At 46.2% G+C, this 22,500-nt stretch overlaps 2 protein-coding genes across 2 annotated transcripts in view; both read left to right on the top strand.

Moving 5' to 3' along the window:
- rpgra (retinitis pigmentosa GTPase regulator a) overlaps positions 1–16,483 on the top strand; it is a 16,645-nt gene extending 162 nt beyond the window's left edge. The window contains exons 2-17 of the mRNA XM_062535218.1: positions 613–738; positions 1,217–1,309; positions 2,565–2,627; positions 4,193–4,351; positions 4,879–5,028; positions 5,248–5,403; positions 8,977–9,132; positions 10,090–10,214; positions 10,703–10,930; positions 11,554–11,773; positions 12,251–12,312; positions 12,980–14,279; positions 15,078–15,198; positions 15,241–15,379; positions 15,443–15,517; positions 15,596–16,483. Coding sequence (XP_062391202.1) covers positions 613–738; positions 1,217–1,309; positions 2,565–2,627; positions 4,193–4,351; positions 4,879–5,028; positions 5,248–5,403; positions 8,977–9,132; positions 10,090–10,214; positions 10,703–10,930; positions 11,554–11,773; positions 12,251–12,312; positions 12,980–14,279; positions 15,078–15,198; positions 15,241–15,379; positions 15,443–15,517; positions 15,596–16,483 — 4,061 coding nt within the window. The remainder of the gene's footprint in view (positions 1–612; positions 739–1,216; positions 1,310–2,564; positions 2,628–4,192; positions 4,352–4,878; positions 5,029–5,247; positions 5,404–8,976; positions 9,133–10,089; positions 10,215–10,702; positions 10,931–11,553; positions 11,774–12,250; positions 12,313–12,979; positions 14,280–15,077; positions 15,199–15,240; positions 15,380–15,442; positions 15,518–15,595) is intronic.
- A 4,421-nt stretch (positions 16,484–20,904) lies between these two features.
- The window catches only part of srpx (sushi-repeat containing protein X-linked), an 18,908-nt gene continuing 17,312 nt past the window's right edge, over positions 20,905–22,500 (top strand). Inside the window, exon 1 of the mRNA XM_062533554.1 lies at positions 20,905–21,015. Within this exon, the coding sequence (XP_062389538.1) occupies positions 20,949–21,015 (67 nt within the window). The 5' untranslated portion in view covers positions 20,905–20,948. The remainder of the gene's footprint in view (positions 21,016–22,500) is intronic.

The raw sequence follows: 22,500 nt of genomic DNA, 5'->3' as shown, positions 1-22,500 counted from the left end.
GCTAATGCCGTCCAATAGTATTAAGTGCACGGGCTATTCTGAGGAGGTAGGCCTAGCTAGAGTGAGGGATTTGTGCTCTTAATATCTCTCTCACCTCGTGTGCGCTCTCTCTCTCTCCCTCTGCGTGTGTGAGATGAGAATGTTTGTTTGAATGTTTTCATTCTGTGCATGTTTATTGATGATCTAGTGCATGCATGTAGTTATACTGTATGATTGTGTGTGTGTGTGTGTGTGTGTGTGTGTGTGTGTGTGAGTGAGTGTGTGTGTGAGAGAGAGAGATTGTGTGCTATGTTTGATGTGTATTCATTCTTTGCATGCATGTTATTTTATAATCTTGTGTATGCATTCTGTATGATGATGACGATGATGATGATGATGGTGTGTGTGTGTGTGTGTGTGTGTGTGTGTGTGTGTGTGTGTCTGTGTGTCTGTGTGTCTGTGTGTCTGTGTGTCTGTGTCTGTGTGTGCCTGTGTGTGTGTGTGTGTGTGTGCTTATGTGTGTGTGTGTGTGTGTGTGTGTGTGTGTGTGTGTGTGTGTGTGTGTGTGTGTGTGTGTGTGTGTGTGTGTGTGCGCGCTTATGTGTGTGTGTGTGTGTGTGAGCGTACTGACAGACACAGGAGCAGTGTTTGCGTTTGGGAAGAGTAAGGTGAGGGAGAATGTGCCCAGTCGCTTCTGGCTGAAGAGTGACGTCCCCGCTCGCATCTGCTGTGGCGACGCCCACTCCATCCTGGTGACGGGTAATTATGACATCACTTCCTGGTGCGCCACACAGGAGAAAGGGAAGCATGTGCTAAATGAATGTATGGGAATTATTCACTCTGGGTGCCTCTCATTTGGTCTTTTATACACCCTCCCTTCCTTCCTCGATCCTCGTCCTCACTGATCTAGTAGTGGGATAGTCTATCCAGTCAGTGTTAGTTATAGATCAGTGGGAACGAGCCTGGAGGACTGAGCATCGAGGAGAGAGGAGAGAGGAGAGAGTTTGAGAGCCACCCTCTGTGTCTGGAGCTTCACCTTCACTGAGCTGATGATGCGTGGAACAGCTTCTCGAGTGATGCTGCTGGGATGTCACATGATCCATTCCATGTCTTCTGATTGGAGGATCGCAACAAGTTGGCCACTAATGACTGAATTTCTCCAGATGAAAATGTGTTGCCCAGTATCAATGAATTGCTCCCTCTCTTTCCCTTTCTCTCTCTCTCTCTCTCTCTGTAGCACAGGGTCGTCTGTACGTGTTTGGCAGTAACTCCAGTGGTCAGCTTGGCTTGGAAACAAAGGGAGCTTTAAGTAAACCTACAAGTGTGAAAGGTACCTCTCTCTCTCTCTCTTACACGTACAGGCACACACACACACACACACACACACACACACATCAAGTATGTATTCATTAAGTATGTCTCTCTCTCTCTCTTTCTTTCTTTGTCTCTCTCTCTCTCTCTCTCTCTCTCTGTCTCTCTCTCACACACACCCCCCTACACACACACAGTGTAAAAGTGTAATAAACAACACCCGCCAATACACCTTTAAAGATTTTACCATGAAAGGTCTGAGAACTGCTGACAAAGACCATTAGGCAACTGTAAAGCTGTTTCTTTAGGTGTTATCAGAGCGGTAGATAAAACAGAGTGGCGACACTCCCATAGACCTCCATAGGAAAAAATGGCAGCGCTTTTTCCAGGCTATTTCCTCGTTATGGGGCTTTTGAAACTGTTTACAGCCAATCTCTTGGTCAGTAGTCAATGAGTTAATTGATTACACCTTCCAGCATCAGAAGTACATCCCACCCTCCTGCGATTCAGCCATTCAGCACAGTTTTTTTTGGAACTGTTGATCGTGGCGGCAACATCAAAGAGTGTCGCAACTCTCTCTATCTATGGCTCTGGGTGTTATGTTTTGGAAATTAGATTAAAGGGCTTTTGAACACATATCCCTCCGGAGTGCCTTACATCTCTGAAACATTTCTCAACTATTAGGATCCCTAAACAGCAGAGCACCAGAGGAACACTCAGCCTTACACACACACACACACAGACACACACACAAAACAGATATCTCCTCAGAGTGTGTGTGTGTGTGTGTGTGTGTGTGTGGGGCGGGGTGGGTGTCCTTGGCCAGAGTTTAAAGATACGTTGAGGTCATTTCTGGAATGTTCCAGCCAACACAGAAGACCCTCCAAAACATCAGATACAAAAAACAAAAAAAAAACAGCCAAAGCAAGACACCCACTGTAGACATCAGTGCTAGTGTGTGGCAGTTAACAGACTGAATTATCTATCACAGAACTATCTGACTTGAACTGAATATAAGTTTGAACATACACACACGTTTGATCTTTGGATCTGTTGGATGAACATATCACACACTTGTGCAAATACACACAACCCATACAGAGACAAATACGTTTTGCTGTGGGTATCTGTGGGTATTTTAATCAGCTCTCTGGTGTGTGTGTGTGTGTGTGTGTGTGTGTGTGTGTGTGTGTGTGTGTGTGTGTGTGTGTGTGTGTGTGTGTGTGTGTGTGTGTGTGTGTGTGTGTGTGTGTGTGTGTGTGTGTGTTTTGCAGCTCTGATTTCTGAGAGAGTGGAGTTGGTCGCCTGTGGAAGGAATCACTCCATCATCAGCACCAGTCAGTGTTCTATACCACTGCATGTATACAGCGACCATTATACCTACCCACACACGCCATACCATAATACAGAATACATCACACACTACAGTATACCATTATACACATAGAGTACATATCACACTATGCCATCATATACACAGCTCTGGAAAAAAAAAACAAGAGATGCACATTTTTCTGATGTCACCCTACACTGTAAAATATTTGCCATGACTTTCCTGTTTTTAACAGTACTGACTACAGTATCTTCCTGTTAAATGTATAACAGGCCTTTGCTGTACTTTTAGGAAAAACTGGCAGTACACAGTTAGAAAAAAAGGTTACACATGGAACCTAAAAAGGTTCCATCCTTTGATACAAATTAAGCACCCACAATTGTTACAGATGGAACTTTGTAAAAAGATTCTTTATGGGGACCCATAAAAGGTGCCATTTTTCTGCAATGTAATGGTTCTATGGAACCATTTGAAGTTTATATTCAAGAATGGTCTTTTCCTCAGGGGTAAAACACTCTGAAAATCACTTACGCCATAATTTTGTCAATTAGTTGTTCTACAATAAACAGTAACTAGAAAAAAATAAACATTAAAAACAAGAAAGTAGCATTTATCCATAATCCCTAAAAGCCACTCACGAACATCGCTCAACATGAGAGTAACAATCACCAGACAGCCACATAGAGGACTTGTACAGGTGTGGCAGGTACTGTACATGAGAATAGCCATCACCACAGCCACATAGAGGACTTGCGCAGGCAGGGCAGGTACATGGAGGTGCTTCATAAAGCACTGCTGGAACTAATGCAAACACTGATCCATCACTATTACTGCTGCTACGTAAACCGTGCTGAGCATTGGAGCACCACTGAGCCAACTAAATGACAACATAGCTTCACTCCAGACATTGTGTAGAACATGATGGTCCACAATGGGACAGAGTGCACCCCTATGATTTCTAGATTTGTGGCATTCCAAAAGACCTTTTTCCCAGCACTGATGTGCCATGAGACAGTAGGGCAGGCATGTGGTGCTAAAGACCTGAGGTCTGGGTGCTGTCCGCATGCAGAACAGAACATCCAACTACACGTGAAGCTGACTCGTTGGCTCCATCTTGTGGAGGTGTGGCTACCAAGCGTGTTACTCTCTTCAAGTATTTATTTTACTGTTACAATGTTACAGTGTCTCTTAAAGTGTTGACGGCACTTAATACTTTTGGCACTACATTTGACACTAGTGATTGCACTGTGTGTATCAGACAGTAAAAAGAACAATCTCACATGTGCTGTGTAGGTTTCAGGTCGGTTTAAGCCTTGCCTTCCCTTGTGTGTGTGTGTGTGTGTGTGTGTGTGTGTGTGTGTGTGTGTGTGTGTGTGTGTGTGTGTGTGTGTGTGTGTGTGTGTGTGTGTGTGTGTGTGTGTGTGTGGTTGTGTGTGTGTGTGTGTGTGTGTGTGTGTGTGTGTTTGTGTGTGTGTGTGTGTGTGTGTGTGTGTGTGTGTGTGTGTGTGTGTGTGTGTGTGTGTGTGTGTGTGTGTGTGTGTGTGTGGTTGTGTGTGTGTGTGTGGTCAGCCCGAGGACAGGTCTACACCACAGGTGGGAACAGGAGCGGGCAGCTGGGCCTTGGTCACCATGACAACCGAAATGCCTTTGAGCAGCTGCAACCTTTCTGTGAGCACGCACCAATCAAGATGCTCGCAGCCGGGAGCCAAACCTCCGCCGCCCTGACAGGTGTGTGTGTGTGTGTGTGTGTGTGTGTGTGTGTGTGTTGTGATAAATGACAGCTCAGTCAGGTGTGTGTGTGTGTTTTGTGATAAATGACACCTCAGTCAGGTGTGTGTGTGTTCCAGGACCACGGCCAGCTACCTAGCCAAACATGCTCTTAACGTTACACCCACGCTTGACAATCATACTGATGAGCGACCTAGTGAATCCACATTAAAGCCAGTCTACACTCCTCTGTCTATCCACATTAAAGCCAGTCTACACTCCTCTACCTATCCACATTAAAGCCAGTCTACACTCCTCTACCTATCCACATTAAAGCCAGTCTACACTCCTCTGCCTATCCACATTAAAGCCAGTCTACACTCTTCTCTCCTCCCTCTCCTCTACCTATCCACATTAAAGCCAGTCTATACTCTTCTGCCTATCCACATTACAGCCAGTTTACACTGGTTGTTCGTATGGGGTGATAAGTCTGTGTGTGTGTGTGTGTGTGTGTGTGTGTGTGTGTGTGTGTGTGTGTGTGTGTGTAGTGGATGGCAGGTTGTTCGTTTGGGGCGATAACTCTGTGGGACAGCTTGGCCTTGGGTCCAGCAAGGAAGCCTCGTTTCCATGGGAACTGAAAGTGGGCCAACCAATCACATGGGTCTCCTGTGGATTCAAACATTCTGCACTTGTCACAGGTACCCCACCTGCAAAACCACACCTTCTTTGTGTGTGTGTGTATGTGTGTGTGTGTGTGTGTGCATGTATGCATGTATGCATGTGGATATGTACGTTTCTGTGTGTGTGTGTGTGTCTGAAGAAGGGCCCTGGTCTGTATGCTTATGTAATTCTATAAGTGTGTGTGATAAGATATTCTTGTCTCTTTGCGTGTGTGTGTCTGTGTGTGTGTGTTTTAGATGATGGAGGTCTGTTTACATTTGGGGAGAGTTCCGGGGGGAGGTTGGGCCTAACCCCTGATCAGCTGGCCAATCACAGAGTCCCTCAGCTGGTGAACATTCCACAGTGTGTCCAGAAGGTGGCATGTGGAGGAGCACACACACTAGCCCTGACAGGTGCACACACACCCATGCACGCTCACACACACACACACACACACACACACACACACACACACACCATGCACGCTCACACACACACACACACACACACACACACACCCATGCACGCTCACACACACACACACACACACACACACACACACACACACACACACGCACGCATGCACGCTCACACGCACACACACTAGCCCTGACAGGTACAAACACACACACGCACGCATGCACGCTCACACACACACACACACCAGTGATGCGCGGGCTGATCCAAATCGAGCGGGCGACCGCGGTCACCCGCGGTTATGGGTCAAGAAAAAATATTTTTAATAATATGCGGGTCATGTTTGGTCGGGTCGGTAAAAAAAGTATGCCGTTATTTTTTTGTCATTTACATGTATATCGTACATAATTGTCTTTAGAAGAGAAAGACATAAGTTGCAGCATTCCCACTGAAACGCGATTCTATCCCCCACATTTTGTCACGAACATGTAGAAATGCACTTGTTGTTTCTGCGTAGACAGACCCTCGGCTACACTTCTGTTCTCAGAGCATATGCTTTCTCTGTCTATGATCTGCAGCTTTTTTCTCGAACTGCGGAGCAATGACGCACTCAATCGGGCTCTATGGGTTTTTGTTTTTGTTTTGGTCCATTGATGAAGACGTTAATAAAGAGTTTCTTAATAATATTCTATGCCTGCATTTCATGCTTGGGAGAGCTTCAAGGCATTCATGTGAGGAACGGCTGAAACAGAATTTGTATAGGAAAATCCTAGGCCAATTATGTTCAATGTTGAGTCAAATAGCCACATTTTTGGATTAATGCTGACACGGAACAAAAAAAAGGACTAAATGCATGTTTCCCAAATTCTGAGCAATTATAGGCTATAGGCCTATATAATTAGGCAATATATATTATTGTTTTACATGCATATGAGATACCAATTTTGCGTAGCTCAATGGCGCTACGACTAAGTTAGACTACTTTTTACAATAAGCGGGTCGGGAAGCGGGTCGGGTCCTGCATTTCAATAATTATTTTTTGCGGTCCGAGTTGCGGTCGGGTTAGTTGTAAACGGCGGGGCGGGGCGGGTCGTTCAGACACGTACCCGCGCATCACTGACACACACACACACACATGCATGCTCACACACACACACACTGGCCCTGACAGGTACACACACACACACACACACACACACACACACACACACCCATGCACGCTCACACACACACACACACACACACACACACACTCTCCCTGCCAGGTACACAGACCTGCCCCAATAGGTGTGGCATGAGGTGACTTAACTTACATCAAGATGTATTCTCACAACAACCACACAGTTATATTGAATAAGCTAATATCAAGAAAAGTAAACAAACAGGAAAGCGAATAAAATTATTTTGTGCTCACGTCTGAAAATGTGTTGACCCAGAGACAGGCCACGACCTTCACCACGTCTGTTTCACTGAAAGGACAGCACCACAGAGACTTGCTAATGTTATGATAGCATTCAAACATGGGTTAGGGTTACCGGCTAAATATGGGATATTTACTGGAACATGTTCAAATGGGAGGACAAAGAAAAGGGATAACATCTGTGAGAAACCCAGAAAAAAGGGAGGATTGACAGCTATGCAAGCACACACACACACACACACACACACACACACTATCAAATATAAACAACCCCCCCACGCACACTCCTTTTCTGTCTCTATCAATGGCATGTCAAACAGTGCCAATGAATATCACTATCCAGACTACTGCTGGAGTCCTGCTCAGCAGACTTATACGCTACTAGGTGTATCCACATATAATATGATATAATATAATATAATATAATATAATATAATATAATATAATATAATATTATATATATGTAATACGTTTACATGCTAAGCAAACTTTTAAAAAATCTGATTCCATGATGACACTTCATTCATGATCAAATAGGAATATATGGAGTTCCATGATTCCGAAACAAAGGATTGGAGTAATGTTGTTTTTTAATGTGCGAGCCGCTCTCATGTCTGGTGTAGTCGGTCAGTCGAACAGAACGCCTCAGTCGAACGCCTGGCTTGGGCTGCCTGAGCGCGAGTGGAGCTGGTGCCGACGCTGTCACAGACAATAAATAAATAGATAAATAAATAAATATATACCTTATTGAGTGCTCAGTGAACAAAAAGATCAATAAATAGCTATATACTTTATTGAGTGCTCATATGCTCAATGAACAAAAAGATAAATAAATAGCTATGCTTTATTGCGTGCTCAATGAACAAAAAGATTCATAAATAACTGTGTACTTTATTGAGTGCACAAGAACATACAGAGCCAGGGATGGCCTTTTGTTAGAGCGACAGATGGAACCGATCCTCTGCGTTCCTCTGCGTTCCTCTGTTCTGCTCAGGAACAGCTGTTTAGAATAAACAACCAGGATCTGTGTGAGGACACTCTGTGTCCTGGACAATAGCACCCTTGCTTACGGGCAGTCCAACACTGCACCCCATAGCCTGTTCAGTTTACTCTGCGGTTCTGTCCCTGAAAACAAAATCAAAATCAAAATCAAAATGAAGTCTCATAATAACACATTCCATACTCATGTGTTTTACAATGCTGTTTCTCTCTCTCATTCTCTGTGAAAATATGCTTCATATCCACTGACTAGCCCAAAGCTAATCACCGTGCTTCATATCCACTGACTAGCCCAAAGCTAATCACCGTGCTTCATATCCACTGACTAGCCCAAAGCTAATGACCGTGCTTCATATCCACTGACTAGCCCAAAGCTAATCACCGTGCTTCATATCCACTGACTAGCCCAAAGCTAATGACCGTGCTTCATATCCACTGACTAGCCCAAAGCTAATCACCGTGCTTCATATCCACTGACTAGCCCAAAGCTAATGACCGTGCTTCATATCCACTGACTAGCCCAAAGCTAATCACGGTGCTTCTTATCTACTGACTAGGCCAAAGCAATAGGCATCTAAGGGACACAATATGTTGTGTTGTTTACAGCCATTTCTTATTGAACGTAGAATGCTACATATGCACTGTTTGTCTAGTAATATGAGTCATTTAGAATGCTGCATTATGTACTTGTCATATCAATTTAGTTTAATGCAATGTGTGCATAAGTGCAGCAGTGTAAATAAAGTATTTCTTTGTCTCTCTCTCTCTGCCCCCCCCTCTCTCTCCTCTCTGTCCCTCTCTCTCTCTCTGCCCCCCCTCTCTCTCTCTCTGTCCCTCTCTCTCTCTGCCCCCCCCCCTCTCTCTCTCTGTCCCTCTCTCTCTCTCCTCTCTGTCCCTCTCTCTCTCTCTGCCCCCCCTCTCTCTCTCTCTCTGTCCCTCTCTCTCTCTCTCTCTCCTCTCTGTCCCTCTCTCTCTCTCTCTCTCTGTCCCTCTCTCTCTCTCTCTCCTCTCTGTCCCTCTCTCTCTCTCTCTCTGTCCCTCTCTCTCTCTCCTCTCTGTCCCTCTCTCTCTCTCTCTGCCCCCCCTCTCTCTCTCCTCTCTGTCCCTCTGTCCCTCTCTCTCTCTCTCTCTCCCTCTTTCTCTCCATCAGAGGAGCGCCTGTACTCGTTCGGGCGAGGGGAGTGTGGTCAGCTGGGATTAGGGACGTTCATATTCCAGGTTGACCTGCCCACAGCTGTCAATCACACAGGAAGGGGCGGGATCACACACATCACCTGTGGGGACAACCACTCTGCCATTGTAACAGGCAAGATACACACACACACACACAGGCACGCACGCACACACACACACGCACGCACGCACGCGCACACACGCACACACACACACTTACACAGACACACACATTCTCTCAAATTCAAATTGAAAAAGAGCTTAATTAGCGTGACCATCACATTGTACAGTATTTGGGTCAAATGCATCAAAGGGGAGGGGAGGAGGGGGAAGCACATAAATAAAGCAGAATAATGATAATTGTACAATTATGAATTATGGCAATGGAGAAGAGGGTGTGTGTGTGTGTGTGTATGTGTGTATGTGTGATCATGTGTGTGTGTTCATATGGCGTGTGTGTATGTGTGTGTGTGTGTGTGTGTGTGTGTGTGTGTGTGCGTTTGTGTGTGTGCGCGCGTTCGTGTGTGTGTGTGTTCATATTTAGGCCATGTAAATTTCCCCTCAGCAGGTCCTTTCGGTTAGGGAATGAAAGCCTCTCCTCATCGCTCGCTTGCCGCAATTCAGGGAGGACATGTGCCCTCTTTTCAAAACAGCTTCTCCTGATGTTTACATATTTGGGCACTGTGTCTCTGTTTCTGCTGTATTTAGATCGCATTGGTGTCTCTCTCTCTCACACACACACACACACACTCTCTGTCTTTCTCTCTCTCTCTCTCACACACACATACACACACACACACACACACACACACACTCTCTCTTTCTCTCTCTCTCTCTCTCTCTCACACACACAGACACACACACACACTCTCTCTCTGTCTCTCTCTCTCTCTCACACACACACACTCTCTCTCTCTCTCTCTCTCTCTCACACACACACACACACACTTGGCACACACACACACACATACACACACACACACACACACACACACACACACACTTGGCACACACACACACACATACACACACACACACACACACACACACACATACACACACACATCCTGAGTTATTCTTCCTGTTTCAGACAGTGGGCTTCTCTATACATTTGGAGATGGACGTCATGGGAAACTAGGCCTCGGAGACGAGAACTTTGCCAACCAGTTCAGCCCAGCGCTGTGCCAACGCTTCCTCAGCTTCTGCGTGGAGACAGTGAGTCAGGCCCGCAGGGCTCCATTAAAGCTCTTTATCTATGCATACTATGTGTGTGTGTGTGTGTGTGTGTGTGTGTGTGTGTGTGTGTGATATGAGTATGTGTGTGAGAATGGGTGTGTGTGTCTGTGTCTGAGTCTGTATGAGAGAGAGAGAGAGATAGCGAGAATATGCGTGTGTGTGTGTGTGTGTGTGTGTGTGTGTGTGTGTCAGTGTGTGCTGTAGGTGGTGTGTTTGTGTTGCAAGTTTTTGCTCACCCGCGGCTTGAGGAAATGCAAATGTGTGTGTGCGCACAATACATGTGTGTATATCTGTGTGTGTGTGTGATGCATCTGTGTTTGTTGTAGGTAGTGTACAGTGGCAGTGACATTCTGGTGTTTGCTGAGCTGTGAGGAGCTCCAGATGTGTGTTTTTGTGTGTTTTGTGTGTGTGTGTGTGTGTGTGTGTGTGTGTGTGTGCGCGCACGTGTGTGTGTGTGTGTGTTGTAGGTGGTGTGTGGGGGCAGTCACATGCTGGTGTTTGCGCGCCCTCGGCCGGAGGAGATGGAGGTGTGTGTGGAGCAGGATGAGGTCACACCCCCTAACCTTGAGCCGGCCGTCTCCACCCTGTTGCTGGGACCGCCCCCCGACGTCTCCTCCAATCCCATCACGATAACCAGCTCTCAGCCCGCACCTCAGCACAGCAGCCTATTACCACGAGCCAGGCGCAGAGAGAGGGTGAGCCTAGCCAATCACAACTCAGTCAGACAGAATCAGTCATGATTCTATGCTGTGTATAAAACACTCTAATGAAGGACTCTGTTTCTTTAATTGTATAGCACATCATGTCAGATAATACACATTCAGTTAGGCTCAAAGTTTTTGAACCCATGCTTAAGTTGACTAAAAAGAGGAATATGAAATCATCTTTTGGGAAATTGCTCATTGAGCTCGATGCAAATCCAACCAGCTAATAGGCTAACTGAAATAAAAACCATGCCAATCTCTTGGTATGGTGAAGGGTGTGTGATGATTTCCTCATTTTTTTCCTCAATTTCCAAAAAAATATTTTATATTCCTCTTTTTAGTCAATTTTAGCATGGGTTCAAAAACGTATGAGCCTAACTACAGTATATATCAGCTATTAGTTACTTCCATAAGAGTCTCACATTAGGGTAAACGTGAAGAACCAGTTCAGTTCTAAAAATATAAATGTCAAAAATAGTGGTATACCTGTGTGTCTGTGTAATATCAGGTGTTGTTTATTATGTTGTTTCAGCATGTACATTATTTGTGTCTGTGTGTGTGTGTGTGTGTGTGTGGTGTTTGCGTGTGTTTGTGTGTGTGTGTGTATGTTTCAGGTGGGATCGGTAGAAGGTTTCGGCCCAGTCTTCCAGAACGTTCCTCTTCTGACGCCCCTCTCCCTGACCCCCATCGGCCCCAGACCAGACCCCAGAGCCTCGGAGGAGGAGGGGTCCCCCAAACGACCCCCCAAAACGCCCCTCAAGCGCACCCCCACTGCACCCCCTCCTGATCTGCCCTCAGACACCCCCAAACGCAAGGCCATCACCCCCAAGCCTGGTACGCTATGGGGTCTATATACTCCATCCACCCATCCACCCATTTGCCATCCACACAGAGTAGGAAGCAATGAACAAAACAAACCTAGAAAAAAACATACTTACCAGATCTATACAGTAACTTTAGTGTATAATAATCCAGTATACAGTGACATTAGTATTGGTTATGCAATGATTCTAAATTCCAAGAAGGCTACACTTCTAAACATATTTTAGGACACTTCTACTAACACCCTGACAAGTAGGTTACAAGGTCTGAGAGTGTCAAATATGATGTATCCTATTTGGACACCGTTTGTTTTTCTTTGTTTTTATATTTTTATTTTTGCAGAATTTAGAAACATCTGCCTGTTAGGCTATGATCTTGGTTATTGGTCATTTGGAATTGATTTTGGAATCAGATTTGTTCTTCGTGTTGACCTGGTCACAGCCTCTGCTGATGGTACTGCCTTTTGTGTTATCCTGTTCTTGGATATAGGTAAGATAACAGCCAAACCTGTGGAGAAGAAGCAGGAAGCAGGCACTGAATCACCTGGACAGGTGCGTTAAAGGCCCCCTATAGAGCTTTTGTTTACCTTAAAAGAAATAATTTTGATGCCACATAAACTCTAAATAGGGTGAGGGTCTCATCGGTTGTAAAACAGCCATAGGGAGTCTGCCTAGGGAGTCTAGTGTTCGGGTAGGAGCACTGCCCCCTTCCAAAATGGAAATAGGAAAATTGATAATGCTACAGGAATTTGGAGATCTCCGTCTACAGACTGTGGCTGTGACTGTTGGTGCATTCCCTCTATATAGTATCAAAGTTGCAAAAGACACATATTTAATAACTAGTTTATCATTGCACTTTTCAACTTTAGGGGGCCCCCAAGAGCAAATCTTTAGTGCTGCTTTACTGCTGGAGAGTTACTTTCCCTTGATTCCCCTCTCACACATTAGGTACCTCTCATTCGTCTTTTATGTATAATCCCTTCTGTCCTAGGTGCTCGTTCTCACTGATCTAGATAAAGAATGATTGGGCAGCAAACAATGAGATAGTCTATCCAGTGCTAGTTATTGATCAGTGGGAACGAGTCTGGAGGACTGAGGATCGAGGAGGGATGTTGAGAGAGGCCCACTGTCTTGCTCACACTTTGACTCTCCCCCTCTCTTTGGACTCTCACTCTGTCCATCTCTCTCCATCTCTCTCTCTCCCCCTCTCTTTCTGCAGAGGCCTTCCACAGGAGGGGAGAGGTCAGGCCAAGCCACTCCCACAGAGAGGCTGGCCACCAAGAAGCTCAAGCAGAAAGCAAACAAGGACGTTGCCGAGGGAACTGTAGCCATGGATGTGGAAACAGAAGAGTACCTCTCCTCCCCTAAAGCAAAAGCTGGGGTAAAACCTGCACAGGTGAAAGGTCCAAGTGTAAAAGTCACAGTAAAAGAGCCAGTGGATGTCGTTTCCCTGACAGGGAGAGAATCAGAGAACCCAGAGGAGAGTCTCAGCCAGTCACTACAGACGGGGAAGGTCACGGAGGTCAAATCTGAGGTGAAGTCTGCCACAGCTAGGGTAAAAGAACCCGCACTGGCTGCTGCGGAAAAAGTCGGGGAAAGGAAGCCTGCTCCACTGCACACTCAGGTGGACAGGTCGAGCCCAGAGGAAGGCCCCAGGGTCAAGTCTTCCTCACAGAAGGGGAAGGACACCAAGAAAACCCCTATCAGAGTTCAAAGGGATGCAAGTAGCTCGTCTGACAAAGATGGCAGTGTGTCTAAAGATGGTGTTTCACATAAGAGTGTTTCAGAGGATGAGGACAGATCTGTAGATGAGAGGGACTCAGACAAACAAACACTTTTACTGAGGGACAAGAAGATCAAAGACTCATTGGCAAAGAGCCAGTCACCATCCAGAAGAGAAGCCAACAAATCAGTGGAAAGGAGGGCCAAGGCAGGCAGTCAATCAACATCCAGCAACAGGTCTACCCCAGATTATAGCCAGTTGCTGTCTAGTCCATGGTCCAGTCCATCCAAAAAACAATCAACACCTAAGATCCCAAAGTCAAGCCAAGGTAAAACTGACCAATCGGCAGCAAAGGCTGGCAGCAAATCAGCAACCAAGAAGATCCCTTCTCCAGTGAACAGCCAATCATCATCCAGTCCTTGGGACACTCCAACCAATAGCCAATCGAGATCAAGACAGAGGTCTGCCGCAGGAAAGGGGGGTCATGAGAGTCCCAAAGAAGGTGGCATTCTGGGAAATGTAGTTTCTGCTGTGGCAGGTGCAGCACTGACAGGCTCAGCAGCACTGCTGCAGGACATGGTCTCACACACGCCAGACGTCACCACACACAGGACTATGACTGCTCAGGACCAATCAGGAGCCAGTAGCGAACAGGAAGCAATGGAGCAAAGCACCAATCGGGATGGAGAAAGCGAGTCAGGAAGACAGTCTGTTCTAAAGGACGACAGACACAAAGAGGAAGGGCAAGAAAAGAAGGACGAGAAGGAGGAGAGCGAAGACTGGAGCTTAAGTATCGGTGAGGGAGAGGAGGAGCAGGGAGAGGCAGCGGAGGAAGGGGAAGTGGAGGAGGAAGAGGAGGAGGAAGAGGAGGAGGAGGGCACTGTGGTTGGAGAAGGAGAGGAGCAGGCGGAGGAGGAGGAAGGAGAGAAGGAGAGTGGAGAGGTAGAGAGTGAAGGAGAGAAAGAGGAAGCGGAGAGTGGAGAAGAGGAGGAGGAGGGTGGAGAGGGAGAGGAAGAGGAGGAGGGTGGAGAGGGGGAGGAGAAAGAGGAGGGAGAGAGCGAGAGCAGAGAGAAAGAGAGTGGAGAGAGCGAGAGCAGAGCGAAGGAGAGTGGAGAGAGTGAGAGCAGAGCGAAGGAGAGTGGAGAGGGAGGAACTGAGGGAGGAGAAGAAGAGGAAAGCAAAGCTGAACAGGAGGAAGAGGAGGAGAAAGAGGAGGAAGAGGAGGAGGGGGAAGAGAAAGAGGGAGAGGAGGAGAGTAGAGGAGAACAAGAAGAAGAAGAGGAGGGGGAGAGTGGTAGAGAGGGAGTAGAAGCAAAGGAGGAAGAGGAAGAGGGTGAGGAGGAAAATGAGGAAGAAGGTGAGGATGGAGGGAAAGAAGGAGAAGAGGGGGAAGAAGAGACTGAGGTAAAGGAAGAGGAAGAGGAGCAGAATAATGAAGAAGAAGAAGAGGAAGGAGAAGAGGTAGAAGAAAAGGGGAACGAAGAGGGAGAGGAAGAGGGAGAGGGAGAAATGATAGAGCAGGAAGAAGAGAGAGCAGAAGAGGCTGAAGAAAGGGAAGAGGAGAGTGAAGATGAGGAAAAGAAGAAAGACCCAGAGGAGGGAGGAGAGGAAGAACGAGGGATAGGGAAGGAGGAGAGGAATGGCCAGCAGGAGGAGGAGCAGTCTGGAGAGGGGCAAGAGGAGAGGGGGGGCGATGAAGAGGAGGAAGAGGAAGAGTCCAAACAGAGCGAGATGAGCAGGACCAGAGGAAGCATCAGAGAACAGAGGAGACTGAAGAAAGACAGAGCTGTGGAAGAGGAGGAGAAGGAGGAGGAGGAGAAGGAAGATGAGGAGGAGGAAGAGAAGGAGGAGGAGGAGGAGGAGAAGGAGGAAGATGAGGAGGAGGAAGAGAAGGAGGTGAAAGTTAAACAGAAAACCAAAGACCAGGCAAAACCAAAGCAAAAGGACAAAGACCAAAAGAAACCAAAGAAAGGACAAGAGAAAGACAGTGAAGATGATGAAGAGGAGGAAGAGGAGGAAGAGGAGGAGGAGGACGTAAAGTCTAAACAGAGAACCAAAAAGGGTGTGGCAAAAGCAGAAAAAGGAAAAGAACAAAGAAAACCAAAGAAAGAGGAAAAGAAGAAAGACCTGAAGGAAAAGAGTGAAGAGGAAGAGGGGGATGAATCAGAGGAAGAGGAAGAGAAGCCCAAACAGAGAGCCAAAGAACAGGTGAAACAGAAGCTGAAAGGGAAAGAACAAAAGAAAGATGAAAAGAAACCTAAACAAATCCAAAAGGAAGAGAGTGACGATGATGATGACGAAGATGATGATGATGAGGAGGAATCGGAGGAGTCAGAAGAGGAAGTGAATGTCAAACAGACATCGAAAGGGCAAGCTAAACAAACTCTGAAAGAGAAAGGCAAGACTCCAATAAAGCCACAGAAAGGACGCAAAGAGGAGAGTGAAGAGGATTCTGAGGAGGAGTCGAACGAGGAGTCGGAGGAGTCGGAGGAGAAACCCGTGAAACTGAAACAAAGCGTGAAACAACAACAGAAACCAAAACCCAGCCTGAAGGACAAGAAGGAGGACAAGAAGGAGGACAAGAAGGAGGACAAGAAGAAAGCAACGAAAGGAAAGGTGAAGGACAGTGAGGATGAAGAGGACGAGGAGGAAGAGGAAGAGGAGGAGGAGGAAGAATCAGAAGAATCCGAATCAGAGGATTCAGAGTCAGAGGAATCAGAAGAGTCTGAAGAGGAATCAGATGAGGAAGAGGAGGAGGAGAAACCTAGGAAGGGAAAGACTAAACCAAAAGCAGCTTCCTCAGGCAAGCAGACAGGTAGACAGACAGGTAAGCCATCAGGCAAACAGACAGGGAAGCCATCAGGCAAGCAGACAGGGAAGCCATCAGGCAAACAGACAGGTAAACAGAGAGCTGCAGGTAAACAGAAGACCATTAATGGAGCTCCCAACTCTGAAGGCTTCTGGAATGATGTCTTACCTCAGTACTTAGACCTCAGGTAAACACACACGCACACCACGGTGCGCGACGAGAATGGCGTCATCCACGGGCAGGCGGGGAGTTGGTACGCTTCCCAATAACTGGGACCAACTGGGACCAATGTTTAGACCTTAGGTAAACACACACACACACAGGCTGTGTCCGAAACGGAAGGCAGCTGCCTACTGCCTCACTGCCTTCACTGCCTAGCGAGTGAGTTGCCGTAGAAGGCAACAAGGTAGCAGCCAGAAACGTTGTTTCGGACAGCCTAGCAAGATAACAACACAGAACGCCGTTGCCATGACACCGACAGCTGTGCTTTAGATGCGTTAGCGTAAATCGCGATTGGCATGCTAAGCATTGCAAATTAATTGCCACTGATGTGTAATGACCGGACAATCTCTGGAAATGCTTTAAAAACCTGACCAGCCAGTGCAGTTCACTTCTTAAACCCCCTGGGATGGTGTTGTCGAGGAGAGTAGTCAAAATCTGAAGTATAAACTGTATAAATGCTTTACACGTGTAAACAGACCTACCGTGATTTTTGCAAGCTAGGTAAGGTGCTAGCGAGGTGAATGGATGCATTTTACCGTTCACTGACATCATAATTCAATAGAACTTTGGACATTGAAGGCAGATATCTTATAAGGCAGCATTTTTGCCTGTTTCGGACATAGCCACAGAGAGAGACTACCACATGCACACTTTTATACACATTTACTGGAATTATGTCTTACCTCAGTACTTAGACCTCAGGTAGACACACACACACACACACACACACACAGTCTAGTGTGCCTTGGTTTGTGAAGTCATTTAATCTTTAGAGTTTAGAGCTGTTTGTTTTAAACTCTCTCTTAAAGTCTCGCTGGAGAAATGTCTTTTCTAAAACCTACTGTATCTAATAATCTCCTGAATATAGATGTCTGGTGTCTGTTTTAGCACCTGTATACTATTGTGAGTATGGTGGTGTCTATTCTAATGGCTGTCCAATAATCTGGATGTAAAGGTGTCTGTTTTAGCACCTGTATACTATTGCGAGTATGGTTGTGTCGATTCTAATGCCTATATAATATTGTGAGTATAGAAACGTATGTTCTAGTGTTCTAACACCTGTACAATATCCTATCCAAGTAGAGGAGTGAATGTTCTAGTCTTACATATCCCCAAGTTCTCTCTAAATGTTCTTTGAGGTTGTGGGCCGACCCGCTGTCTGGATCTGGCGGTCTCGCTCATGAGTGTGCTGGACAGGCGTTGTGAAAGCCTGTTCTGTACATGGGTCTATTTATTGCACATGGACTGAATGTTTAATGGAATAAGTAATGCTCCGTTATTCTGTATAAATGTGAATTAAAAACAGATGATGATGATGATGGTGACCCGGCATTTCTTCTTGTAGCTATTCCACATACTCCACATAAACCCTATCATTAAAACTCACTCAGCACACATGCACACACACACACACACACACACACACACACACACACACACAGAATATGAGTTACTCACTGTACAGTTTATCAGGTTGCCCACATACACACATATACTCTCCCTCTCTCTCTCTCTCTCTCTCTCTCTTACAATCACACACACACACAATTAATTTCCCTTCACACTCCACTCTACTTCAGCAGCAGTATCTTTGTACATCGATCTCTCTTCTGCACATTGCCGAGTGGTGATAAGGTCAATACTTTTTCAGATTGTATGGGATTGAATGCCTCTCTCTCTCTCTCTCTCTCTCTCTCTCTCTCTCTCTCTCTCTCTCTCTCTCTCTCTCTCTCTCTCTTTTCTGAGACTAGCCTATCCACTAAAAAGCAACACAGACAAGCTCATAGATACACAAACTATCATTACCACATTCCAGAACTTTCCCTCTCTTAGATAACTGTTATTAAACAGACAGGTCTTCTTAAGCTCACACACAGTACAAACACACATTTTGATACATCGCCCACACACCTACATAAACACAGCACCCATTCCAGCCACACACTCGTGCAGTACACACACACACACACTCACTCACAGCCCCCCTTAATAAACTTTAAACACACACTCATATTCTCAGCAGCCAGACAGAGACATGGCCGTAAGTCACAACATGACAGCTACCACTTGCTCTGTCAGGCTCAGTGCTCCCGCTCAGCCACAGACACAGACACGGCCAGGCCGCACTGGGATCACAGCTGCGCTATATGACAATAATATATCATTATGTCACAGTATAATATTCTATTACATTATGCTATAGTATAGTACGTTATCATATCCTGTATTATTTTATAGTACTGTAGGTATATTATAAATTGTAATATATTATGTTACTTTATAGTATAGTATGTTGTTATGGTTTTAATTAACATTTCATAATAATATAATTAAAATTGTTTATTGTTTATATTGCTATTCTCCCTACTGTAGTCTGACCAACTTTTTTTTTATTGTTCACTGTTAAATTAATTATTGTATTGTTATTTGTATGTCGCTTTGGACAAAGGTGTTTGCCAAATAACCATAACTATATTATAGAGGTGTGATATATGAATTAGGCCCAGTCCAATCATAACCATAACTATATTATAGAGGTGTGATATGACATTAGCCTCGGTAAACCCAGTCCAATCTGCCGGTGATTGGATTTCGGCCTGCAGCTCAGGCTGGAAACCTGCACATCTATCTCTCCTGCTTCCTGTCCACTGGAACCAATCACAAAGTAGCTTATCCACCAGGCGCACCCGGATCGTTGGTCTGATTGGTTGAAGGATTATCCAAAAGCACAGAGTCATTTGAAATATGCCCATTAGATCATGTCTCTTGTGCATCTGGCCTCTTTAGCCCATAACAGTTATACTGTATAGCATGTGCCTCTTTGGCCCATAACAGTTATACTGTATAGCATTAAGCCTCTTTAGCCCATAACAGTTATACTGTATAGCATGTGGCCTCTTTAGCCCATAACAGTTATACTGTACAGCATTTGGCCTCTTTGGCCCATAACAGTTATACTGTATAGCATGTGGCCTCTTTCGCCCATAACAGTTATACTGTATAGCATCTGGCCTCTTTAGCCCATAACAGAACACTGTATAGCATTTAGCCTCTTTAGCCCATAACAGTATACGGTATAGCATTAAGCCTCTTTAGCCCATAACAGTTATACTGTATAGCATGTGGCCTCTTTAGCCCATAACAGTTATACTGTATAGCATCTGGCCTCTTTAGCCCATAACAGTAATACTGTATAGCATCTGGCCTCTTTAGCCCATAACAGTTATACTGTATAGCATCTGGCCTCTTCGGCCCATAACAGTTATACTGTATAGCATGTGCCTCTTTAGCCCATAACATATACTGTATAGCATTTAGCCTCTTTAGCCCATAACAGTTATACTGTATAGCATGTGGCCTCTTTAGCCCATAACAGTTATACTGTATAGCATGTGGCCTCTTTAGCCCATAACAGTTATAGCATGTGGCCTCTTTAGCCCATAACAGCTATTGTATAGCATTTAGCCTCTTTAGCCCATAACATACTGTATAGCATCTGGCCTCTTTAGCCCATAACAGTTATACTGTATAGCATCTGGCCTCTTTAGCCCATAACAGTTATACTGTATAGCATGTGGCCTCTTTAGCCCATAACAGTTATACTGTAGCACCTGGCTATAGGCCTACTACCACTGCTACTGCTGACAACAAGAATAACAATAATAATGTGGACTGGACGCCTGCTCTGTGCTGGGTCAGTTGTGCCTGCATGGCCCGGGTCATCTGTGCTGGGTCAGTTGTGCCTGATGAGCCTGCATGGCCCGGGTCATCTGTGCTGGGTCAGTTGTGCCTGCATGGCCCGGGTCATCTGATCTGGACTAATACCGGAGCTGGGGGACAGGAAGGCAGGGATTAACACATGCCTTACACACAGTAACACCGTGCCTAATGTGTGTGTGTGTGTGTGTGTGTGTGTGTGTGTGTGTGAGGACAAGAGCGTCTTTATACTTCATGAACCTGTATAAGGGACCTTCTGAATCTCTCCCTGTCTCTCCAACTCTCTCTCTCTCTCTCTCTCTCTCTCTCTCTCTCTTTCTCTCTGTGTGTTTGTGTGTGTGTGTGTGTGTGTGTGTGTGTGTGTGTGTGTGTGTACGTTAGTGATGTGACTAGGAGAAATGTGTGTCTCCATGGGAGCTGAGAGTATATCACACAGATGTGAGAATGCTGGTAAACACACACAAACACACACTCGCAAAGAGAGAGAGAGAAAGACACACACACACACACACACACACAGACACACACACACTCACACTCAAATTTACATAATATAAAGCCACAGAGTTGGCCTCATACGCCAAACAGACCACGCGCCAGGATGTATCCAAGCCCGCGCGGGATGAAAGGCTCTCGTGTTTCTTTGGGGGAGGCGGGCCCTCGTGGAGGAGGAATGCGCCGGAGGTCTAGCACTCAGAAGTCCGTGCAGTTTTGAACATGGACACCTGGCTGTGTGTATGCGTGCTCCTGGGACTCCAGCTTTCCTGCTGTTTCGGATACGAAGGTAAGAATCCCCACGCTTGGCCGAAACTTCGGTTGTGATAGTTTAATACCTAAAAAAAGCAAACTTGACTGGGCCACTCAAAAGCGGTGTCCGCTAGCCCAGATAAAGTTGATTTGTTTTTACCTGAGAAAGTGCTATTGTTCTACTGCCAGATCGAGTTCATGTCAAACTTTTGGAGAAGTTTATGCGCTTGGTGCATTATTGGATGAACGCAACAACGGGTCTTGGTCTGAGTTCTGTTTACGTGGACAGATTTGGGGCTGGGGGGAGAGAACGGGGGACGAGGGAACGGGGGCACACGGGGAGAGGGGAAGGGGAAACGATTGGCACACAGGACTTCTCTCATCCCACCGCGCGCCGATAAACAAGCCAACATTGGCTTGGCGCCGCGTCAACGCGACCTTGACCGATAGTGTGAAGCAGCGTGTTTCTGCTCGTACACCACATAGACATGTAGGCTTCAGTGAAGTATTCCTGCAACGCAGCAAAGCATCGCTGCTTGCGACTGTGAGAGGGAATAACCTATTTGGCAAGCGCAGAATTCAACGAGGGAGAGACACGGCAGAACTGGGTCAGTAGTGGTGAAGCAATACTGAAAGTCTTTGTGCACTGTAATCCACCAGGAGTAGAAGAAGCAATCTCGACTGGCCATATGGTATCAATGAGGACGTATTCTCCCCCTGTGTGCTTTCATGCTTATCAGATGACAGTGCGCTACCCTCACAAGCCGGGCCTGATTATTCAGTAGCTGCGTGCGTCAGCGCGTCCTCTTTTCCACCGCCCTGCAGTCCGTTAGATGTTATGTCTGTTGCAGCGCTGCTGTGCAGTTTGTTCCATAAGGTGCTCTTTGTAAAGCCACAGCGAGGGAAGCGCCGCTGCGTTTACGAGCCGTCCCGGAGCAGGAGGCAGAAATGCCAACTGTAGCGCTTTTCTGGAAAAGGCGCGACGGCGCAGTTTGACTCACGTTGGAAAGATCAGCTCCCAGCGGTGCTGTGCTGTGTTGTGCTGTGCAGTACTGTGCCTGCCTGTCTGCCTGCCTGCTTGTAACTGATTCAAGTGATTTACTGGCTGCAGACGACCTCACCTGACCTCGAGTGAAGCCTGTCATTATTGCTCTGAGAATATCCGAGTGAGTCCTGCGGGACCAAGCGCAGCGTGTTAACTCTATATGCCCCCATCACCAGGGCTGTTACTGAGAGCAGTGTTAACTCCAGGACTGTTATTGAGAGCAGTGTTAACTCTATATGCCCCCATCACCAGGACTGTTACTGAGAGCAGCGTGTTAACTCTATATGCCCCCATCACCAGGGCTGTTACTGAGAGCAGCGTGTTAACTCTATATGCCCCCATCACCAGGACTGTTACTGAGAGCAGTGTTAACTCTATATGCCCCCATCACCAGGGCTGTTACTGAGAGCAGCATGTTAACTCTATATGCCCCCATCACCAGGACTGTTACTGAGAGCAGTGTTAACTCTATATGCC

Source organism: Sardina pilchardus, chromosome 4 (genome assembly GCF_963854185.1).
Source record: "Sardina pilchardus chromosome 4, fSarPil1.1, whole genome shotgun sequence".
NCBI lineage: Eukaryota > Metazoa > Chordata > Actinopteri > Clupeiformes > Clupeidae > Sardina > Sardina pilchardus.
The sequence above is the reverse complement of the archived record's forward strand: the minus strand, read 5'-3'. Positions and strand labels throughout refer to the sequence as shown.